This window comes from Accipiter gentilis, chromosome 10 (assembly GCF_929443795.1).
Source record: "Accipiter gentilis chromosome 10, bAccGen1.1, whole genome shotgun sequence".
Taxonomy (NCBI): domain Eukaryota; kingdom Metazoa; phylum Chordata; class Aves; order Accipitriformes; family Accipitridae; genus Astur; species Astur gentilis.
The window spans coordinates 36,086,544-36,109,134 of NC_064889.1; the positions used below are offsets into that span (position 1 = coordinate 36,086,544).

General features: G+C 43.0%; 1 protein-coding gene across 5 annotated transcripts in view; it reads left to right on the plus strand.

Moving 5' to 3' along the window:
• RAB11FIP4 (RAB11 family interacting protein 4) overlaps nt 1–22,203 on the plus strand; it is a 127,928-nt gene extending 105,725 nt beyond the window's left edge. For 4 of the 5 annotated variants that reach the window (XM_049811782.1, XM_049811785.1, XM_049811784.1 and 1 more), the window contains 12 exons: nt 5,203–5,426; nt 9,102–9,293; nt 10,833–10,967; nt 12,459–12,494; nt 13,426–13,525; nt 13,939–14,042; nt 16,184–16,324; nt 16,880–16,961; nt 17,228–17,365; nt 17,877–18,035; nt 18,393–18,536; nt 20,330–22,203. In XM_049811782.1, coding sequence (XP_049667739.1) covers nt 5,203–5,426; nt 9,102–9,293; nt 10,833–10,967; nt 12,459–12,494; nt 13,426–13,525; nt 13,939–14,042; nt 16,184–16,324; nt 16,880–16,961; nt 17,228–17,365; nt 17,877–18,035; nt 18,393–18,536; nt 20,330–20,446 — 1,572 coding nt within the window. In that variant the 3' untranslated portion in view covers nt 20,447–22,203. The remainder of the gene's footprint in view (nt 1–5,202; nt 5,427–9,101; nt 9,294–10,832; nt 10,968–12,458; nt 12,495–13,425; nt 13,526–13,938; nt 14,043–16,183; nt 16,325–16,879; nt 16,962–17,227; nt 17,366–17,876; nt 18,036–18,392; nt 18,537–20,329) is intronic. The other variant, XM_049811783.1, reaches the window with a different exon arrangement.
• Nucleotides 22,204–22,591: the final 388 nt, after the last annotated feature.

The window sequence follows — 22,591 nt, forward strand, 5'->3', positions numbered from 1 at the left end:
TGGCACTTCTTCCCTTCCAGTTGTGGTGAGGAGACTTTTCCTGCACTTTTGCTGGGAAGAAACTGGATGGAGAGGGTACAGGGACTCAGACTTGAATCTGTCCCACAGATAGCAGGTTCAGCTTGTTGGATGGGTGCAGGTCAGGGGCATGATCCCAGTGAGGGAAGTGCCATGGCTGACGTGCATGTGGCATTTCTTGTTTCTGCTCATGTGTGATGGTTCCAGCTCTTGCTAATCAAATTGCCCAGTGGTGGGAGACTTGGATCCTCTTTTCTTCCCTGTCTCCTCTGGAATACTGGGAGGCTGTTTAAATGTCAGGGGTGCTGGTGATTTGGCTGTGATGGGAGTGGATTTTAACTAGGCTTGCTCTTCATCATGAATGTACTGATATAGGCATGATCATGTAGCCTGTCTGTCAGCCAAGTTACTAGCTTTCAGCTGCTTTATGTGCATATTTTAGCGATTGCTTCCAACCTGGGAAAGCCCAGCCAGGTCACTACAGGGCAAGGCAGAGCTGTATTCCCATACCCACTTACTGCTGACGCCACTTTCCTGCCCCACAAGGATCAGAAGGAATCCATGGGAATTGCTGTCTTCTGGCTTCTGCTTCTGTTTGGGGTGGCTGTGCAAAGGCAGGCTGTGCTTACTCATCTGGCTTCAATGCAGCCACACAATTGCCTCTTTCGAGGAAGAGAATTCATTAGTTTCTGTGAAGTGGCCTTGGATCTTCGGGCAGCAGGTGCTTCTATAGAGCAAACTGTTGCTGAATATTCAACAGTTGCTATACAAGTGTCTGGCCGACTGCCTGTGAAGCACTTGGAGTTATCTTGAGCATCCGATTAGATAAAGTGCAAAGTACTTACAGCTTTAAAGCTACCCGCAGCTATGTTGTGTTGGTGGTATTTTAATTTCTTTTTTTTTTTTTTTATGTGAATCTTCTAAGATCATAAGCAGCAACTTCATCTCTTTTGACTCAGCCAACAAAGAAGAGAACTGCTTAGCAGAATGAGAAACACAGTGATTCGTATTCAGGTCCTCAGAACCTCATTCTCTTACTAGTTTCAGCTAATGGCATGTACACTGGAAACAAATGACTCAGGATAGAAGTGTCTCCTAATCTTTAACATACTGTTTAAACTCAAGTCAGCTCTTTTAAGGCTACCTGAATAACACTTGTTCTTGCCAGCCTCTAATTTGGTACATGAAGTACTGTAGATACCTAAACTATGAAGGAATAATTTGAGAGGTTAAGCTGTGCAATCAGCCTTTCCTTTTTCTCTTTTTTTTTTTTTTTTTTTTTAGGAGTTTAATTTCCTTAGGTGTGGTCTGCAAGCAGCTTGTGCTAGATGGCATCATTGAAGGTATACTCCTGTGAGAAACTGTGATCACCGAACAATTACAGCTTTGAATACCTTATAGCATTAGTCAGTAAGGTGTGGATGCCTGTATATTGTTTACTAGCAACGTGCCCCAATTCTGACTTCTCCTAGTAGATTTCTTAACCTGTATTAGTTGTTTTAAAGGTGCTTTGTCTGTTTTCTTATACTGATTATTTAGGACGCAGAAGGAAAACTTTTCATTAAATGTGTAATTGTGACAGTAGCACTGAAGGCTGATTTCACCGAGGGAGCTGAAGAGATGCCTCAGTGGTGTTATCCAAGTCCCATGCTTTACAGGATTTCTGTGCTGCACATCAGAGGTATTCTTATGCCTGGAAACACTGTGTTATTAGGGCTGTAGTGATTGCCCACCCCTAAGCTCTTAAGGTTAATAGCTAAGCATGTAGTTCCTACCCACAGAAAACAGCCATGCAGGCTTCAGCACAGTGTCTGTCACTGGTCCTAGTTTCTGGTTTCTGTACATCTTGCTGAAACAGTGATCTTTAGCACTGATTGTAGGTGGACCTTGAGCACTTAAAGCATGAATAAGCAGCTGATGCAGCTGCTGAAGCTGAGCCTCACTGGCAGGATTGTGTGTTGTGCTGTTCGCTTTGAAAGGGCTGGGGTCTTCAGTGTGTGGTTTGGCTGCCAGGTACTCAGAAGAGCAGCTGAGACATGCCTCCTAAACGTGCACTTTGTTTGCACAGGTCTGTGGGGTAGGTGCCAGATTTGTGGAGAAGAGGGGTGCTGGCAGCCTGGAACGTGGTGTGCTGTGTGGCATCTGCTTTCCCCACTGTGAGGAAGCAGTGGAGGGCAGCTGAGGGGTAGCTCCTCAAAAGAGCTTGGCTGGCCCATGTTCTTCATTCCCCATCAGTCCCTGAGCTCCCCACAGCTAAAGGATGGGATCAGAAGAAGGGAGGACCAGCTTCCAGGAGGGGTTCCAAGTCTTGCAGTGAAGCATTTCAGAAGCCCTAAAGCAGGTGTTCAGGCTTCTGATGGGTCATTGCCTCCAAAAGATCATTTGTTTTCTTCTTTGTTCTTTTCAGGGGGCTTAGAAGTGAAAGTTTAGGAGCAAAGCAATTACACTTCAAAAAAAACAACACGTGGTAGTGACTAGCATGGGTATAATGCAGGCTGTGCTGTCGCTATAGATCAGTACTCTAATACAAGTAAATATGTGAAGGTTAGGTTGCCAGAAAGTGACAGGAAAGAAAAGTGAGCCCATAGCCTTTATAGATGACACTGCACATTTAATTGCTAATGGACTTTTTTTAAAGAGCATCTAGATTGCTATTATTAGAAAAAGCAAATGTGTGGTGTTACCTACAGGGAACAAAAAGGGAGTCTTTCATGATCTTCTTGACCTTTACTTTCTTGTGTTAATTTGTTTAATACCAGTGAGATTTTCCTGCTGTAAAAACTTGCTTAAGCAGAAACTTCTCCAAGACCTCTGAAAAAGATGTGCTAATTGGGAGGTAGAGCTGTGCAAGAGCTGTTTCTTCCTTTCCTCCCTTGGTTTGTGAACTCCTATTTCAGGGATCCACTGTGCGCTCTGTGCCTCTGTCTTTCCCTCCTGGATCAGACTTTTACCAGCTGGTGCAATTCCATAACAGCAGTCAGGGCTTTATTGCATTAAACTTTTTAAAAGAAACGGGAGCACTGTGCCTGTGAGGCTTAGCATGCAGGAGGAAACTTTGGGGAAATGTTAGATAAACAAACATTCCTGGATACTTCTGAAACATATTAATTGCTCTTAACAGTCTTTACTTTTTCAACCCCTACTAAAAAGGTCTTACTGCTTGTGCTGTCTGTTTGTAGATCCCAAGGTACTTTGCAAAGAGCAACAGTGTCATTATCCCTGCTTGCATGTAAGGGTACAAGGTGCCAGTCAGAAGATGTGCTGAAGAACCTGGGGCTATAGCAGGGCCAGAGCAGACTCCCCAGCTGGTGTCTGACCTGCCAAACCACCAGCTCCCTGTGGATGAGGGGTCGTGGCCATGCTGAAGGTGCTGTGGCTCAGAGCTATAAATATGATTGCATAAGGCACGTGGCTTCAATAAATACTCCATGACATAGACCAAGAATAAATCGTTTTGGACATCTCTTGGAGCAGTACCTAGGGACAGTTTCAGGCTTAATAAGGCTGACATGGAAAAGTGGGAGAAGGCATATACACATGTACTTTATTATTGTATAGTGCTGAAGTGTCTTACCGATATTACTTGTGTATCTGGAAGACCTGTTGAAAGTTCAGCTAGAAAAGCATCCAGATATCTGCTCTAAGTATGTACCTCGAGATTCAAACACTGCAGGTAAAGCTGTCCTTTTGACTGCTTGAGTATTCATTAGTTAGCTAAGTTTGAGCAGGTGGGGTTGTTTTGAATTTCTTAAACCCCCATATGCTAGGAGTTTTCACAGTCATATAAATTGGTATTTCATGAAAAAATGGAAGGCAAGACCTGCATTTCTAGTAACAGTTTTTGTGAATCTTAAAAAGCTGCAGCTTCTGGCTGACTCTTCTCATGTTGAGGTGAAAAAGGCACTGAGAAAAATTGGTGTCATCAGCATAGAACATCACTAGTTCTGCAAAAGGGAATTTAAGCCTCAGCACAGGAGTGTCCAGAGGCTATGGGGGTTGAATTGAAGACGTGCTGCTGCAAGCGGTGCCACTGTAAGTGTCCCAGTGAATGTGCTTGCCAGAAGGGCAGCTGGTGCTTGCGAGGATGCCAGGCTGCGAATGCCTTGGGTTTCCTCGGAAAGGAGCTGGATGGGATGACAGTTGGGTCTAAATATGAGGTGTATCCGTGAATGAAATGCTTCATTACTTGTGCCAGTAAACTAAGCCATAAATGCATGATTGTCTTAACTTGCTAGCAATAGTTCAATGGTAAAGCTACCTGTGGAGTTTGCAGGTGAGCTTTGGAGTGGAGCTCTGAGTCAGAGCATTTGCAGGACCTGCTCTGGAGTGATGAGTTATTTGTGTCATGTTAGATAGGAATTGTCAAAGCAGTATGTGTTGCTACGTATCACAGGACAGAGTAAAATCTTAGGCTTTATTTTTTCAATTAAGAATTTTTATTTGTCCCTCAGGGACAAGCAAATAGAAAACAGCTTGTCTTGGCTGTTGTGAGTGTTCATAGGGCAAGAAGGGGAGGGAGGGGATGAACAGCAAGAGCAAAGTGTTGCAGTAATGAGAATGACATCTTATTTTAGTTGATACTTAATCAAGGCATGTGGTTCCAGGAAACAGGAACAGATGGCTCTGTTGGGTTTTTTCCCCGCTCTCTTATATCTTCGATTGTCACCAAGACTTACCATCAATGTTTTAACACATGCCAACTCTTTTTTCACCTTATATGTTTTTGCCCATCCTCAAAGACAGAGTGACCTGTTAGACTTATCTGACTTCTTTTTGTTTTATCAGTAATATTAATCACAGGACTAACTCTCAGTGACTTCATGTATTATCTTCTTTCAAAGGATGCCTCTCTTTATAATAAAAACTTTGAGGATATTTATTACTTCAGGTGCATTTTGATAGTAAATTAGGGCAAAACTGACTGCATTTTATACCTGGGTGTTGTGTCCCTCTCTCCTATAGAAGTGCCAGAGATGGTATTTGAGCCCTTCTGGAAGGTGCAAGCTACTTCAGGGGCTTGCAGAACTGGCTTTGTAAAGCGGGTCAGCCTTTTTGTTCTATGGCTTTTATTCAGTATCACTCCTGCTTACCAGGGCATCCAGAGAGTGGGTTATTGCTTCTCCTGTGTCCTCTTAACTGCCCTGGAGCATGACCTGAATTGACTCCCAATTCTTCTTTTGCCAGGGTGGTGAAATCCAGGACTGTGCCTACTTGGACAGCGAAAGCGCCTACAGTGAGTCGGACCTCTTTCCTGATGACGACGCGATGACTCTAGCACAGCAAGAGGTTCACCATGAGTCTGACATGGACAGTGCTATTGAGAGTGCCCAGAGCTCGGAGGCCTCCGACGTGTGTCGGAGCGAGGAGAGGGAAGGTGTGCTTGGTGGCCTGTTTCTGCCTGGTGACAAGTAAGTGGTGATTTTGCCCCATGGCAGCCCTGTTTTGAGGCATGTGCAAAAGGACCAGGGAGGAAGGAGCCTTTATGTGACTAATCCCTACTGGGGGAGGCTGAGGGTGCCTGGAGGATTTAGAAACTTAATATCCATTTACACCGTAAAGGAGATGGATGTCCAGGTCCTCTAAGTGGCTTAAACAGTCTCAGCCCTGGCTCCTTCTGGCATGTTCTGTGAGCACTCATGGGACTTGCATGTTGTGTGTTGAAGTGCAAGTGTTGGGTCTCTCCAGAATGGGTCACTTCACTAGCATCCCCCAAAACTTAGGATCTTCTGTAAATTAAATTTAAAGGAATTAAAATAAATACTTCCTGCAAAGCAGTGCAATATGGGGAATGCTGCTTTAGTCTTTTGTACATTTAGTTATCTGAAGATGTGGGCTCTCCTGATTTGCTTTGCAGCTCCATGTACCAAGTTAATTCTGTGTGTTTCTAATTTTTCATAACCTTTAGTGTGCAACAGTAAATTGTGCTTAACACAGGGTGTCCTGGCATGTGCGTGTGTAACCATTGTTTGCTGTTAACACAAGAGCGTCTCTGTAATCCTAACTTGACTCTTCCCAGGTGTGTACCTGGGGGTGTTGGTAAAAGCTGACTTGGGGGGAAAAGGACCCAATTTGATTTAATCCTACTTTGGACTGAGTTAATGCGGTGCCACAGGACAGAGCTCAGCTGGGCATGCTTTGTAAGTCTCTGCCCTGTCTTCTGTATTTTTGGCTTGTTGTCTTGATTTGTGCCTCTTGAGCTTCCTTCATTGCTAAGGCAGTCCTGTTTCTCTCTCCTGGGCCTCCTTGGATGCTCTCTGTGCAGCCTCATTCCTACCCTCCTCCTGAATTTCTCAGCTAGCTGAGATCTGGCTTTCTCCCATTTGTCCAAGCAATCCCAGAGACTTCGTCAAGATAATTGCAGTTTTCATCAGCTCTTTATCAAACTTGTTGCCTTTCCTTGCCATTCCCAGTTCTTCAAAGCACCTATCCTTGCAGTGACCGACTTTTACCCATACTGTGTTTGAAATTAGTATCTTTCCTCCCAGCTGTGCCATTCAGGGTCTTGTGAAGGGGGTAGGGGAGGCATTGTGTATCCTGTACCCTCCTTCTAGGCAGGGCAAGAACTACTAAGAGCTACTGTGCTGCTACTAATAGATCTTGGTTTATCCTCTGAGGCCTCCTCAGCTTTGGTAAATCTGTGGGAAGACACTTGGGAAGCTTCATGCTCTTGTGTTGAAAGACATGATAGAGATTTTTAGCTTGGCCGAACCATGATACCTGCTTGTTGAAGAAGCAGGTGGGTTGTGTAGCAGGTGTGTCAGCCCTCTGTGAAGTCCTGCTCTGAAGAAGAGGAAATAGCTTTAAAAAAAACAAAACAAAACCAATTTGAAAGCTTCCTTCAGGAAGTGTTAGAATGGGGAAAAACAGCTGGTTTTAGCAACTCCCTTGAAAATGACTGTGCAATTCCTCAACAGTTTCCAGCCTGCAGCTGGTTATGAGTTTAGGATCTACCCTGAGCATAGACTGTTTCAACCTAAGCAGTTTAAAGTTTGGCAAAGCTTACAAATAACTACAAATTAAAAGTTCTAAGCAACATTACCAGGTGGGTCCAGCGGTGGTGACTGTCTGCATAGCTGCCATAAAAGAAACTTAGCCAGACAATGCATGAGGGATAATGGGCTACTGAACTCCAGTCTGTTGGCAAGTGGTGATGTTCCAGGACTATTATGCTGGAACGTGGATTTTATGGACAAGTATATGTTGCCGTCCCAACTGAGGACTGGTCAATTATGCCCATCCCTGGTGGAAGTGTTATGAGGAGCTTCTTCCTAAACTGCCTTGGTGTACCAACATTGAGATGCAAACAGCAGTTGCAGTTATCACAGATCAGAGTCACCCAAAAACTTACCAATACATAGTATGTCTGTGGCACAGCAGCTCTTTATGAATAGCTGTTAGTGTGATGTGTTGAGCTTCTCGCTAATTCAACTCCCAGCCAAGGAGCCTTGTTAGATACGTTTGATCTGTTTCTAGTATGAGTATTCCTATCTTCATGATCTTCATCCTTTAATAGTGTGCCAGGCTTGACTTGCCCTAATTTCTGTTAATGTGAATTAGATAAATGAATTGCAGGTTATAAATGGATCTCATCAAAACAGGAGAAACAAAAGAGCATACATCTGAAACGTTGGCAGGCTTCCTCTTCTACTAATTGCTTTTGGAGGGAAGGGATATGCAAATAATGCTTGCGCCATCCGCCAAAGAAACACTGTTGCATCTCTTGTTTACAGCTCACAAGTGTAGTATTACAGGAAGATAAATCTCCCTGTCTCCAAAGTGCAGGGCATGGTTAAGAGGCTCAAGGTAGACTCGAAAGAAACTTAGGAGGTAATATTGTTGAGCTGCTAGAGAACAACATCAACTGGGGGCTACTGTCCCATGGCTCAGCTAGTGGAGTTGAAGATATAAACACTGTGCACTGAAGCAAAGTGGGAAAAAAAATTTAACCCAATGTGCACCAAGTGTCAGCAGATTGAATCAGTGCCTTGTCTGTGTTGCAGAGGTGCGCTGGATTCTGCTTTGTAGTAGGAACAGTAATGTGTCAGGCAACTGCAGGGCTTCACAAGTGGAGTGTGTGTTTCAGGCCTTAGATGTAAGTTTTCTGTAAAAAGAAGTTTGTTCATAAGAACCTGTATGTGAATTTACTGGCTTGTCTGTTTGAATGCCTTACTGAGGCAGGAGCTGAGCAAATCTGTGTAAAATATCTGCTTCTGCAAGATAGCATACCGCATGACTGCAGGGTAGTCTGGACTCTGGGCAGGAGAATCACTGTGCACCCTCTGCAGCAAACTTGCTCTGTTGTATTAGATGTGATGTGCTCAAAACTGTTCTGCCAGCTGTTTTCCTATGGTGCCTGGCTCTGTTGATCTATTTACCTCTATGCCCTCTTTCTCTGAGATCACAGGGTCCTGCCATTCCCTACCTGTTTGACATTATCTTAGGTACTTCTCTGGTAGTAAAGCAGCCTTTTCTTGTGAGCCATATCTCCTCTGAAAGACACATTTTGTCACAATGGAAGGAAGGGCAGGAACTCAGCCTCGGTTAGGTCACATCAAGAGCTTTAGTGACTCTGGCATGCAGTGAGCTGAAGTTTGTTTCTGACCACACAAAGGAGAGTGACTGAAACTTGTGGGGTGTGGGAGAGAGTTTACGGGGTTTACTGGGAAACTCTGATTGTGGAATAGAGCCACAGCCTCTGTCTTTCTTGTACATGTTCCTCTCACTATCTCATGTATTTTGGAGTTGTCTGCACAGCTCCTGCATTCAGAGCGGAAGTCCCATAAGCAGCGGTCTTCACCTCCACGTGGAAATGATGGCTGAGGATTGTCGAGGTGTGCTCTTTAAAGTGAATCGGTTTGTGCTGATCCAAACCTGTCTCACAGGTAGCTTGTTCATAGATTCTCGTGCTCTTGTCTTTCAAGGCAGTGTGTCAAATGCACATCAGATGTATTCAGCACTTTTTCAGCATTAAGTAAGTGGGTTACAATTTCAAATGAGGGAACAAGCTGTAAAGGTGGAAGATTCCGTGTGAGGTGAGATGCTATCAAAGTCGGCCTTCGAGACGTTTTGACCTCTTGTTTCAGGTCAAGTCCTCACAACCCTTCTGCAGCATCTGACCTCTCAACTTATTCCACCGCCTCTCTGATCAGTAATGAAGAACAGTTTGAAGACTATGGGGAAGGAGATGATGTGGATTTTACTCCCAGTAGCCCCTGCCCTGATGATGAGACCAGAACCAACGCCTACTCTGACCTTGGCTCATCTGTATCTTCCAGGTTGCTTCTTATTCATTAACAAACAATTTTTCAATTTTGTTCTTCTCTGAGTATGGGTGACCATACCAGAGTTTACACTGGTTACGTAGACTCGCCTTAAAAGCAAAATATTATCCGTTCATTTTCTGCCTTCCAATTGACAGGCAACATTTAATAATAACAGCTATAGCAAATATGTTGTTAGTGATAACCTCTGTTGAAATAACTGGGCTGTTTTGCTTGTAAAGGTTTCTTTCTATTGCAGACAGTAGATTTCACAGTTAGGGGCTAGTGTTGGAAGCTATCTGCTGCAAGCTGGAAACCAGCTTAGTGCTATGCACCAGCCTTTGTACAGTGAAGATGGGCAAGAGAGCTGTTTCTCTGCAGTGTTCTGATACTACAAATCCTTAGCACTAACCTGTAAGGTGAAGTGCTGTATAAGGACAGTGGTTTGTTTGAAACAAGCATCCATATTGACTTTGAATGTCTTGGAGAACATAAGCAAGTAGGTGCTGTCTGTTAGGAGCTGGAAATGCCACTACAGTCCACTGGTTTCCTGCATGTGCCCTCAGTCTCTGTAGCTCTTACGTCCTGTGACCAAGTCAGTTGCTGATTTTAAAATCCTTCCCCAAGTAAGGGAATGGGTGAGCAGGGTTGGGGAACAGCCGAGCATGAAGATGCTCTAGGATTTGTCTGCTTGGATCAATAGCACATGAAGGTCTTGTGCTTCATTGCTAATAGAGGACAAGCTCACTGCATACCTCTGTTCCGCATGCAACCCCCATGTGCTACCGTCTGTTTCAAGCACTTCTGCAATCCAACCTTGCCACCTCTGTCATGCATGCAGAGCCAGCATCCCTCTCCACTGTCCCTTCATGATGATGGCTTGTGTCCTTCATCCCCTGTTTCCTCAGGTTTATGCAGCCCTTCCCATTCTCATTCCTGGGGCTCTGCGCACTTCATGCCATGATTGCTCTCTTTTATTTGAGTTTATTTTCCCTTTATCATGCCAAGAGCTACTGTTACCTTGTTACCTCCTCCTTAGACCTATGTCCACTTCTCCCTTCCTCCTCATTCTAGGGTTCCTTCTGTCCTACCATCTGAGGGGGTTTGTGTGACTTCTTCTTACCAGACCACTCTGTTTTTCATCTTCCTGTCTTTCTCTTGGAGAAAAGACTCTTCAGGTTGCATGCCAGGCTCTAGTGGGAAGATGGGCAAAATGAGAGGGGGACATTGCTGAGATGGAACATACAAATGTAGCTGCTTTTGCTACATGCATCGCATGGGCTCTGTATACCTTTTGCTATTCTTCCAGTCACCCAAACTGATTCTTTCCACTGACACCCAGAACGTGTCCTCTGTAAAGCCTCAACTGAGACAGGCAGACTTGCCCTAAGACTAGCATTCTCCATCATCAGCTCAAAGTTAGATGAGCTGTGGATAGAGGTGGTTCCCCAAGACCCTTGTCTGTGATTCTGACACACAGACACACAGTCAAGAAGAAAACCTGTTGTGAGTTGGTTACTATAGCCAGTAACATCTCTCCTTTCCTGCAAACAGTGCTGGCCAAACACCCCGAAAAATGAGGCATGTTTATAACAGCGAGTTACTGGATGTTTACTGCTCACAGTGCTGCAAAAAGATAAATCTACTCAACGATTTGGAAGCCAGGCTGAAAAACTTGAAAGCAAACAGGTAAGCAGCCTATTGCACTGCTTTTAGCAATGCCCCCTTGAAATGGGAGTAGCTAGTATCAGGAGGAGAGGAAGACAGACCCCTCTCCTTCACTGTATCCCATTCTGTCTTACACATGTGGTGTTCTTACCAAATGGTAAGGAATTCAGACCTTGACATCTAGCCTGAACCAAAATGCTGTTCTTCATTAGCTAGTAAGTATTTTTCTGACTTAAGGTGCAGACAGCACTAATAAACTCAAATATTTTAATCAGTGAGCAATTTTGATTGCAGAGGGAGAGTGATATTTCCAGGAATTTTTCCCAGGAAGTGAGGTCTGCTGTGCTGCTTAGTGCAAATCTACAGTTAGCTACTGTTTTCTCCAGGTGGGAAGGAGTGATCTGGCAGATCCCTTAGCTAATGCATATAACCTTACATACACCTCTCGTAAAGCTATTGGTCAACAGAGATACTTCATTCCTGTGGGATTTTTTTTGTCCTCAAGGGAACTTGGAAAAATGATGAATCCTATGGCAGAAGTTACTTTTGGGGTTCTTTGCAATTCCAGCTTTTTCCTTACATTTCTATCTCTGCCACTCCATCCACTTCTAAACTGTGCTGAGCACTTGGAAAGTGTCCGGTGCTTCCAACAATCATCTAGGATTTTTGAAGGAAATTATTTGGTGGGCTTCTAGCTCCCCCTAGAAACTGAATGTAAATCCTGCCTGTCTGCATAATCCTTGGCACAGAGTGCACTGCACTGCTTCTTCTCTTGATGACACAGCAGCATAGTACTTGATATGAACAATGTTCCTGCCCTAGCAAGGAGTCTGCTAACACCCAGACCATGGCTGGCTAGGGCTTTCGTAATTTTATGAGTGAGGCTGTATATACCTGGCTGAAAGAGAGCGAAGCTCTGACAAAGAGCTATGTGTCACTGCACATAGAGAGGTGACATCCTCTTACTGAGAGATGCAGCTGGATATTTTGATTTGGTTCTAGTGCTGTTGTCTGGAGTCTGGTCCTTCATTTCAATAGTACTGCGTTGTGGCTGCAAAAGGGAACTGTAAAAATGGAAGGCACTTCAGTTCCTGTGCTGAACTGGGAAGCGTTATGGGGGAAGGATAAACCAACTGTTTATACAATCATCTAAAAATTGGAAATCCAGAATAAATGTCCATCACTAACTCAGTGTCCCTTTGTCGTGTTTCTAATGTTAGTTTTGCTCTGATTTACGCTGACAAATCTCTGCTAAATATAACAGTACTTGCAAATTGACTTATTAATGATCACAGTAATTTGTGGCTCCACTCATCTTCACATTGTTGGTAACTGCAGCTTTTGATTAAGATGCCTAAGAATATTGTTCACGGAAATAATTTTTTTAACTTCACTAAAAAAGTCAATACTATGTTTAATTGTGCAATTCAGCTGGAGTTTAACTTAAGATTGAATCCAACACTGGTCAAATAAGTGTTTAATTCCTGTATCATTCCTTCTGTATCCATGTAGCCCTAACAGGAAAATATCAAGCACAGCTTTTGGAAGGTAAGAGTCTTCAACTTTTTTATGAATACATGTAGAATCAGCTGTAACAATTCTCTAAGTGGGAGTCGGGTCAGAGGAGGAATAAGTTTAGGAAAATAAAAATGTGCCAAGACAAGTTTTCAAAGGAAGGGGCCTGTATTTGGATAGGGTTGTTACAGAATATAGAAGCCACTGCTAGTCTTGGAGCAGGCCCCTGAACGGGAAAGAGCTGTGTTAAGAACATAAGATAGTTGCTTCCTTGTCTGCCAGCTTTCTTCCTTTTAACTGGTATTCCATCAGTCCAGATATTGCTTCTTTTGCCCTCATAATGTGGGCCTTTTTGTTGTTGTTGTTGTTGTCAAAATGCAAAGGAAAGCAAGAGCATCCCTTTAAAAAGGAGATACAGAATTGTGATCTTCCTTTGACTGAATGAACCAGCCCTGGGCTGGGAAGGGCTGTAAGTTTCAAGAATATTTTAGATAATCTCCAGTGTTATGTATCCTGACACTATTCTGTAGTGGCAACTGCTTGAGATTTCTTTTTTTCTTTTTTTAAAAGAAGTTCTTACTGTATGAAATTTTCTAGATTAACTGTATGAACCAGTGCACAGTAGTAACCTTATTCTAAATTTCTAATAAGGCAAATACTCAGTACATAGTGTGAATAAGGCCAAGTAGTTTTTAAACTCTTTTAATGCTGGTGGCAGATCCTATCAAAAGCAACAAAGAACACATACCCTAGAACTAATGTCAATGATTGTGCTCAGTATGACTTCACTTAGCTACCAGTCTCTTGCAAGACTTGTGCTTAAACTGTTGTAATTGTCACTGAAATGACTGCACAGATTTTAGCATCAGATGTTCAAAGTACAAAGCCAGCCCTGTAAGACAGTACCCAGACTCTTTCTTCTCCATCCTCATCAAGCAAAATAACTATCCTTCTGATCTTTCAGGCAACTCTTCCACAACAGTAACTTCAGCAGCAGTAATGGCAGCACAGAAGACCTGTTCAGAGACAGTATAGACTCCTGTGATAATGATATCACTGAAAAGGTGAGAAGCTGTGTGCATTGCGATTAATGTACCCAACAAAACCCTGCTGGAGACATGCATCAATTAACAAAGCTCTCTCGCTCACAGTTACCAGTGATCTGAAGTAGCTCATTCAAAATGTCCTTGATACTCCATTAATATTATGACTTTGCTTCACAAAAATGCAAGAACTGTGCAAGTACAGGTCTAGGCATTGTGTTGGTACTTCTTTACTGTGTATTTGCATTGATCACCTTCATGGAAGATGCAGGGTCTGGGGAACTCAGAATTTCAGATCTTAATTTCGCTGCTGGCTTTGCTGGGAGGTATGCCCCCTTTAAAAAGGGTAGATTAGCTAAATGCCAGTTAGGAACAGTGAAGGGATGTATGAAGAGAGATTCAATCTCTCAATTCTTTTCCACTTCTCCTTCCAGGTAACGTACCTAGAAAAAAAGGTGACAGAGCTGGAGAATGATAGCCTGACAAATGGTGACCTGAAGAGCAAACTGAAACAAGAGAACACACAGCTAGTTCACAGGTAATAAAGCATGGAGCCAGTTCTCTTTGTCATGTCAGAGCAAAGCTAGAACAAAGTTGTAGGGAAGGAACATCTCTACCTGTAATATATGACTAAGTCTTCTGCCTTAATGCTGACAGATAAAATAAGATAAGGCTTCATCTGAGAAGTCCAAGTGGAATAGGGCTGCCTTGCTGAATTTTCAGCAAGCAAAGGCCTTCCAAGCAAGTTTCTTTGTACAGAGATGTTACTGACTCATACAGAGCAAGCTTTTCTGTTAGAGGTTACCACAGGTTTGTTTTCTTGGGTCATAGTCCCAACTTCTTGAGACTAAGAATGAAAGAATAATAGATGAACTGATACTAGGAAGGAAGACTAGGGAAAATGTAAGCCCTCTGTGGAAGGAAATGGAAGACCTAGTTACCGGGGACATGGAGAAGGCTGAGGTATTCAATGACATTTTTGCCTCAGTCTTCACGGGCAAGTGCTCCAGCCACACCACCCAAGATGCAGAAGGCAAAGGCAAGGACTGGAAGAATTAAGAACTGCCCACTGTAAGAGAAGATCAAGTCTGAGACCATCTAAGGAGCCTGAAGGTGCACAAGTCCATAGGAACTGATGAGATGCATCTGCAGGTCTTGAGGGAACTGGCAGATGAAGTGGCTAAGCCGCTATCCATTATATATGAGAAGTTGTGGCAGTCCAGGTAAGTTCCCACTGACTGGAAAAGGGGAAACATAACCCCCATTTTTAAAAAGGGAACTACAAGCCAGTCAGTCTCACCTCTGGGCCCAGCAAGATCATGGAGTGGATCCTCCTGGAAGCTATGCTAGGGCACATGGAAAATAAGGAGGTGTTGGTGACAGCCAGCATGGCTTCACTAAGGGCAAATTGTGCCTGACAAGTTTGATGGCCTTCTATGATGGAGTTACAGCGTTGGTGGATAAGGAAGGAGCAACAGATATCATCTACCTGAACTTGTGCAAAGTGTTTGACACTGTCCTGCACAACATCTCTTTGAGTTGGAGAGACACGGATTTGACAGATGGACCACTCAGTCGATAAGGATTTAGCTGGATGGTCACACTCAAAGAGTTGCAGTCAACAGCTCAAAGTCCAAATCCAGACCAGTGATGAGTGGCATTCCTCAGGGGTTGGTATTGGGACCAGCGCTGTTTAACATCTTTGTCGGTGACATGGGCAGTGGGATTGAGTGCATCCTCAGCAAGTTTGCCGACAACACCAAGATGTGTGTTGCGGTTGAGACACTGGAGGGAAGAGACACCATCCAGAGAGACCTTGACAGGCGTAAGAGGTGGGCCTGTGCGAACCTCCTGAAGTTCTACAAGGCCAAGTGCAAGGTCCTGCACATGGGTCAGGGCAATCACAAGCATAAATACAGGCTGGGCAATGAGTGGAGTAGAGCAGCCCTGAGGAGAAGGATTTGGGGGTGTTGATTGATGAGAAGCTCAACATGACCTGGCAATGTGTGTTTGCAGCCCAGAAAGCCGACCGTATCCTGGGCTGCATCAAAAGAAGCAGGGACTGGAGCACCTCCCCTATGAGGACAGGCTGAGAGAGTTGGGGTTGCTTAGCCTGGAGAAGAGAAGTCTACAGGGAGACCTTATAGTGGCCTTCCAGTACTTAAAGGGGGACTACAGGAAAGATGGAGAGGGACTCTTTAACAGGGATTGTAGTGATAGGATGTGGGATAATGGTTTTAAACCAAAAGAGGGTAGATTTAGATTAGATAATAGGAAAAAATTCTTTGCCGCAAGGGTGGTGAGACAAAGGAACATGTTGCCCAGAGGGTTGCGGATGCCCCATCCCTGGAAGTGTTCATGGCCAGGTTGGATGGGGCTTTGAGCAACCCGGTCTAGTGGAAGGTGTCCCTGCCCATGGCAGGGGTTTGGGTCTAGATGATCTTTAAGGTCCCTGCCAACCAAAACCATTCTATGATTCTACTTAATTCTATGCTTATTGGGAAGATTAAATACCGAGAGAGATATTGGGAGAGGTTAAATGCCAAGAGAGATGGTGAAGTAGAATGGAATAAAGGAATGGAGAGGAAAGAGAGAGGCAATGGAGTTGCACAATTTTTTGTTTTGTTTTTTTTAAAGTACTTGTGAAGCTGTTACTGAAATGAGATCTGGTTTCCTTAGAGTTCATGAGCTAGAAGAACTGTTGAAAGACCAAGAAACATCAGCAGAACAGACCCTGGAAGAAGAAATAAAGAGACATAGAGAAGCATATAGCAAGTATGAAAAAGAGAAAGGCACCGAAATTGAACTGCTAAACACAAGGTAACAAACATCTTGGTGTCACCCAGAACAAAGTCCAAGTTCTTCTTTTCTTCATTTTTACTTTGCATATAAATGTAGGCTGTTCACAACCAGACAGTGCACAGATGGTTACACGTTAGTAGTTCTATGGAGTAGCTGTGCAGTTGCATGTCTAATGCCCAAAAGCTTGGAGGATGCTTTACGGTAATGCTTTAATCCACATAGCCCATGTAGACAGCTTAGCTGGGTATTTGGCATGGATTCAAGGAGGGAATTGCGACCAGCTGTAGCAAATGCTTGTGTCTGCATTTGTTTCTTCCTGCTTAATTCTTTTTAGATACCTGTTGTTAGGACCATAAGAATCTGAGGGTCAGTGTGGTGGTTGTGGCCCTAAAAACAAAAAAAAAACCACAAAAAACATCCAATAACTCATGATAAAAAAATACTAAGTTTAGGAATATTTTCTTGTTTGGTCCTTCTATTGAGTGGAAGTAAAGTGGCTTTTTAGAGCATGCTATTTTGCATGTCTGCATTCTTGAAGAGGCATTTGCTGTAAGTTTTTTGTTATTGACACAGGGTTCAGCAACTGGAAGAAGAAAATGGTGAGCTGAAAAGCACTGTCACACGACTGAAATCACAAACGGAGAGATTAGATGAGGTAACAAAACTCCCAAGTGCTTGAGCAATTTAACAGCAGCTTGATGGCTGTAAGAGCAAACTCATATAGTGATTGGCCCAGCTTCTTTAATTTGCCTTTCCTAAACAAGACTATTAATGGAATTGGATCATTGGTCACCTTTAGTGGTAGGAATGCGTCGAGACACATGCCAGCTTATGACCAGCTCTGTCTATAGATTTGTGTTCTAAAACTGAAGGTGACTCATGCACTTGCAAGCTAGCTATGAAGTTCCCCATTTATTCTAGGAAAGGCAACGCATGTCAGATAGGTTGGAAGACACTAGTCTGCGACTGAAGGATGAGATGGATTTGTACAAGAGAATGATGGACAAGCTGCGGCAGAACAGACTGGAATTTAACAAGGAGAGGGAAGCCACACAGGAGGTAGGTGTGAAGAGGGATGTAAGACCAGGCAATCACATCTCATCTGCATGGAAGCCCATCTGAAAAAGAATGGACAGACAGGATGAACACTGCAAATACAACATCCAGTGAATGTATTACTGCATTGTGTTTCTATCAGAGGGGTACCCGTAGGGTAATGAATGCTGCAGGAATACCTAATAAATGGCAATCCCTGACCCAAAGGGTTTACAACTCTTTGAGAACTTGCAGTCTTGAATGTGTTCCCTAACATTTTCTTTACTATGTTTGCAAGGGGAATTATGCCTCTCAGACTGAAGCTTAGAGATGAGAGCCACTTCCAGCTCTGAAGCGGTTTAAGTGACCTGTGCTTCCATAGAAGAGCAAGTGGCTGTATTGTAGGACTATCCAGCCTCAATCAGGCTCACAGTGCTTCTGTCAGAATGCAGAGGTGCAGCACAGAGATGGCTGCTGCCGGGGTGGGCTGGTTGTGCAGGGACGGGAGAGACATGGCCTGCTTGCATGCCCACAGCTCATTGAAGACTTGAGGAAGGAACTGGAGCACTTGCAGCTGTACAAGCTGGAATGTGAGCGTCCTGGACGTGGGAGAAGTTCTTCATCCAGTGTGAGTGAATTCAACGCCAAAACCAGAGAGGTGGAAATGGAGCATGAAATAAAACGGCTGAAGCAGGTGAGCAGGGAAGGGCCTCTTGATCCATGTGAAATGTATAGGACTGCTTTGAAAAACGCCTATAGCTGCAACACCTAGCACACTGCTTTTAGGTTTTGTTCCCCCCCTTCTCACAGAAGCACAAGACCCACATTGCATCTGTCTAGGACTTCTTTGCACAGGCAATATAAATTGTGCACATAGGAAATACCTGTGATGCAGGCAGGGGGGATTTGTCACTGGTGGTAAGAGAGTTGCTGTTAGCTTGCAGCCTTACCGCATATCATCCAAGCTACCTGTGATTTTAAAAATGTATTTATTTTTTAATGAAACCTTGTAGGAAGAACTTAAAAGCAATGTCTTTTCACCCTTAAATAGGAGAATCAAAAACTTCGTGACCAAAATGATGATCTTAATGGACAGATCCTAAGTCTTAGTCTTTATGAAGCTAAAAATCTCTTTGCAACGCAAACAAAAGCCCAGTCACTGGCTGCTGAAATTGATTCTGCATCAAGAGATGAGGTAATATGCTTTTTTAATCAAGTACTACATCCAAGAATATGCATTTTTCAATGTAATAAACTGTCAAGGTTGAACTATCTGAAGCTGACAAATTAACAACAGAAAAATCTGCTTTGCTAGGAGTTCAGGAGTGTTAGAAGATTGCCTTAAATCTAACAGTGGTTTTGGGTGCTCCTTTTAACATAACTCTTCCATTTGTGTCTCAAAAAATTGGAATTATTAGAATCTGTGTGAACAGTTTTACAATGGATTTATTTTAACATCTTCTGTCTTACAGGGATATTATAACATCAATTTCATACAGAAATTATCATAGCTAGTTACTTAAATTTGTACTTTCTGTTCTAGATTGAGTTCTAAGTTACTTCAGCAACAAGCTCTCACTTAGACCTAAATTTGAGCTATATATTCCCTGTAGCAGAGCTGAATTCTTGGAGAAAGTAGGTAGTGTGCAAGTAATAATCTGGTAATGCTTTGGAAGGTATTATAGCAGACCCATTTGTATGTGGGCTGAGTCAAGCTGGTATAGCTCCCTTTAAGGTCCAGGACAGATTGTGAGATCAGGCCAATGGATATGTAAGAGCTCCCAGAGAAAAAGACAGGTTAGTGATGAAGGAGACTAAAAGGAATTGTTTGCCTTCTATGCTTTATTTCTTCTGGACAGAACTTCCCCTTTCTTCAAGAGGAATCCCGAGACAGACCTTTTTACCCGATCTGTACTTGAATTATGACCCTGTTAGCCTTAGTTCCTGGGCAGTCCTTTGAAGTGAAGTGCATACCTGAGTTTTCTGCTGAACCAGAGCACTGTGAAGAAAGGCTGTTTAATTGTTGAACTCTAATTAGGTAAAAGCAAATTGGGCTTTGCTATTGTCAAGAAAAATCTTTATTTCTCCTTCTGAATCTCCTGACTATGTCATGCAAGGAATACCCAGCACTCCCCCTCTAAAGAAGGAAAGTGCCTTACAACTGTGGTTCAGGCTTAGTAAACCTCACAGACCTGCATAAACTTTTCCCATTGGGCAATTTTTCCTGTCTAATCAAAATGAAGGTAAGAAACTGCAGATTCAGGGTGGGACTTCTACGAAGGCTAATGAAAACAGACACCAAGATCACAATATCTTTAGGAGGATCTAGGGCTCTGATACTCCTGGGCAGCTTTGTCGGTTTGGCATTAAACGTGGAGTATAAAAAGCAAGCAGTCTTCAACTTTGGAGAGTTTGAGGGGCCTTTCACAGCTCAAAGGTCTAGTGAAACCCATGTATTTAATATAGAACATAGAATATTCAGTGGGTTGTTTTTGAGGAGTATGTAGCTGTGTTGTTTTGGGGTTTGGGGGGGGGGGAGGGAGAGATTATGCACAATACAGAGGCAGCCCATATTGTTCCCACTGCAAAACACTGAAACCCTTGTTCTCTTCAGCAGTCTTTCATGCAAAGTGCTTTAGATTTCAGTAGGTATGAAAGAAATTTAGTATCGTGAAGCTTTTGCACTGAGATGAGGAAGCTCATCCATGGTGTGGACGCAGGATGGATCGGTGGTTTAGATGGGGAATTTGTTTGAAATGACCTGCCAAAAGATCCCTGGTGATGACTGTTCACCACCTTCCTTAATAATAAAGATCTTTAACCTACAGATTGTTTCTAATAGAGGCACAGGGAGGAGCTAGAGGTAGAATACCTATCATAAAAGGGAATTGGTGATCCTGAGCAGGCGCTAGTCTCTCACATGTCTGAATTTCATTGTGTAAACTAGTGACAATATTTCAAGAGTAACTTTGAAATGTTGTGTTGCAGCTCATGGAAGCCCTTAAAGAACAGGAGGAGATAAATTACAGATTGCGACAGTATATGGACAAGATAATTTTGGCAATCCTAGACCACAACCCGTCTATCTTAGAAATAAAGAATTGAAGAGATTATGAGAAGGAAGAGCAGCAACTGCCTGATATTTCTGCACATGCCACTGGATCTAAACAACACTCTGATACTGTAAATTAATCTATAAATATATATATACACTACGTGTGAGTGTGGGTGCGCGGGTGTGTTTATATGATGTTTGGTACACTGTTATTTGTCATTGAATTGGCTTGGTTAGACTTTTTCCATGCACTTTCAATACCTGTGATAAGATGGATACTGTATATTAATGTAATAACAATATAACTGGATCGTACTGTTTTAGATACTGGACAAAATGAGTCTACCTCTAGTTGTAAAGGTAAAAAAGACAATGGAAACATATGGATGTGGCCCTAACTTTAGGAGCAAGAATTGTTCTTTCGTTCTTCCAGGAATTTGGGTACCGCAAACCAATTAACATACCCAGGTTCAGTTCCTGACTGGTGCTGACTGTGTAATTTCCTATTTGATTTAGTTTTAGTACTTAAACTACACGTAGGATAAAAAAAAAAACAAACTTTGGGGAAAAGGAAAGACATAAAGTAAAAGAGAAGAAGAGGAAGATATTGCAGAATTGTTGCTATTTGTGAAAAATCACCATCCACTTGTTTGCCACTGTCAGCACAAAGTGCTTTTTACGTAAGATCACTTTGGAGCCTGCTTTGGGATGCTCTGAGCCAGCCTGCTTTTTAGCGTGTGCACGCGTGTGTATTTTTTATGTCAGGGTCCCTGTAGCATTGAGGCTAAGAAGCTTTTCAAATCTGTTCCCCTATTTTCAGGGGTTTACCATGGGCCATTAAGATGAATTCTGGGATCCTGCCCCTTCCCCTCACCCTTAATTTTAAAGATTTCACTGAATGAACACGTTCCAGTTCTTACAAAAAAAAAAAGAAAAAGAAAAATTGCATCAAATAGCTCACTTCAGGGGGAGAGGAGCAGCAGCCCTTGAAATTACATGTTGAGTTGCTTTTCCACCCCAGATACTCTGCATTCCTTTGAGACTGATATTTTGTGGGCAAGCTGTGGAGAGGACCTGTTGAGTCCTAACAGAGTGGTGGAGAGAAGTCTGATGTGGAGTGACTTAACTATAGGGCAGTAAAAAGAAAAAGAGCTTGGTCTTGCAGAAGTTACCAATCCGGACTGAGTACTCACATGCATATCTAAAGCTCTGAATAGGGAACACATCCTGATTTAGATGAGCAGTTGTGCAGGTGCTTAACTTTAAATGTGTACTGTGACTGCTCATAGAAGTCAGTGGGACAGAACATAAGCTTTAAAGTTGAGTGTATGCTTAAATGCTGCCTTAAATAGGGATGGACTTCAATGTGCCTGTGTTCTCCTGAGCTGGATCTGTGTACTGTAGGGCTAGGACCTTTTTAATTAATAATGTAGCTTGTATAAGGAGCTTATGGAATCGTTTGGATAGTTGAATGCTTAAAAAAAATTTTTATTCCATCTACTTTTTTAAAACTAAAAATTTCACAATTTTGATTCACAGCAACTGGTACAGAAAAATAGGCCCAAGTATCTGGCTTTCCCCAATGCATAGAGAGGTTTCCTCTATTGAATACACTCCCCAGAAGAATGTTACAGTAGCAATGACTGTGCTTTTCTGTGTATTTCTTGCTGTTGGCAGTGTCTTGCCCCTAGTATTCTCTTGATGTATCTTGGTGTGTATATGTGATACATTTTTCCTGAATCTGAATACATAAAACATGTATTCAGTTATGGATGTAAATATATATATATTTTTCTGCAATCTCTGTGCTCTTGCCTTCAGTGATGTGTTACTGGAGTGGTGGGAAGGGGGGGAAGTACTGAAATCAGGTTTTCTTGAAGGCAAGAAAATAAAAACAATTTGTTTCTATGTATCTGCATTAGGCAGGTGTAAAGTAACTGGAAGGCGAAAGGATCAGAGGAATAACTATGGGACACAACACCCCAGTGCACAAAGATACCTGTAGGACTTCAGTGCTTGGGAGAAATGGTACAGTCTTGTTCAATCAGTGATGTCTCAGGGCTGGTTTCCTGAGGCTCTAGGGCAATCCGGAGGAAGGAATTTAAAGACTACTCCTCTGCCTCCTGGGCATGGTGTGAAATGTCCCATGCTAAATTGCAGCAGCTTCTGTTTGTGGAGAAGCAGGTGGAACAAAC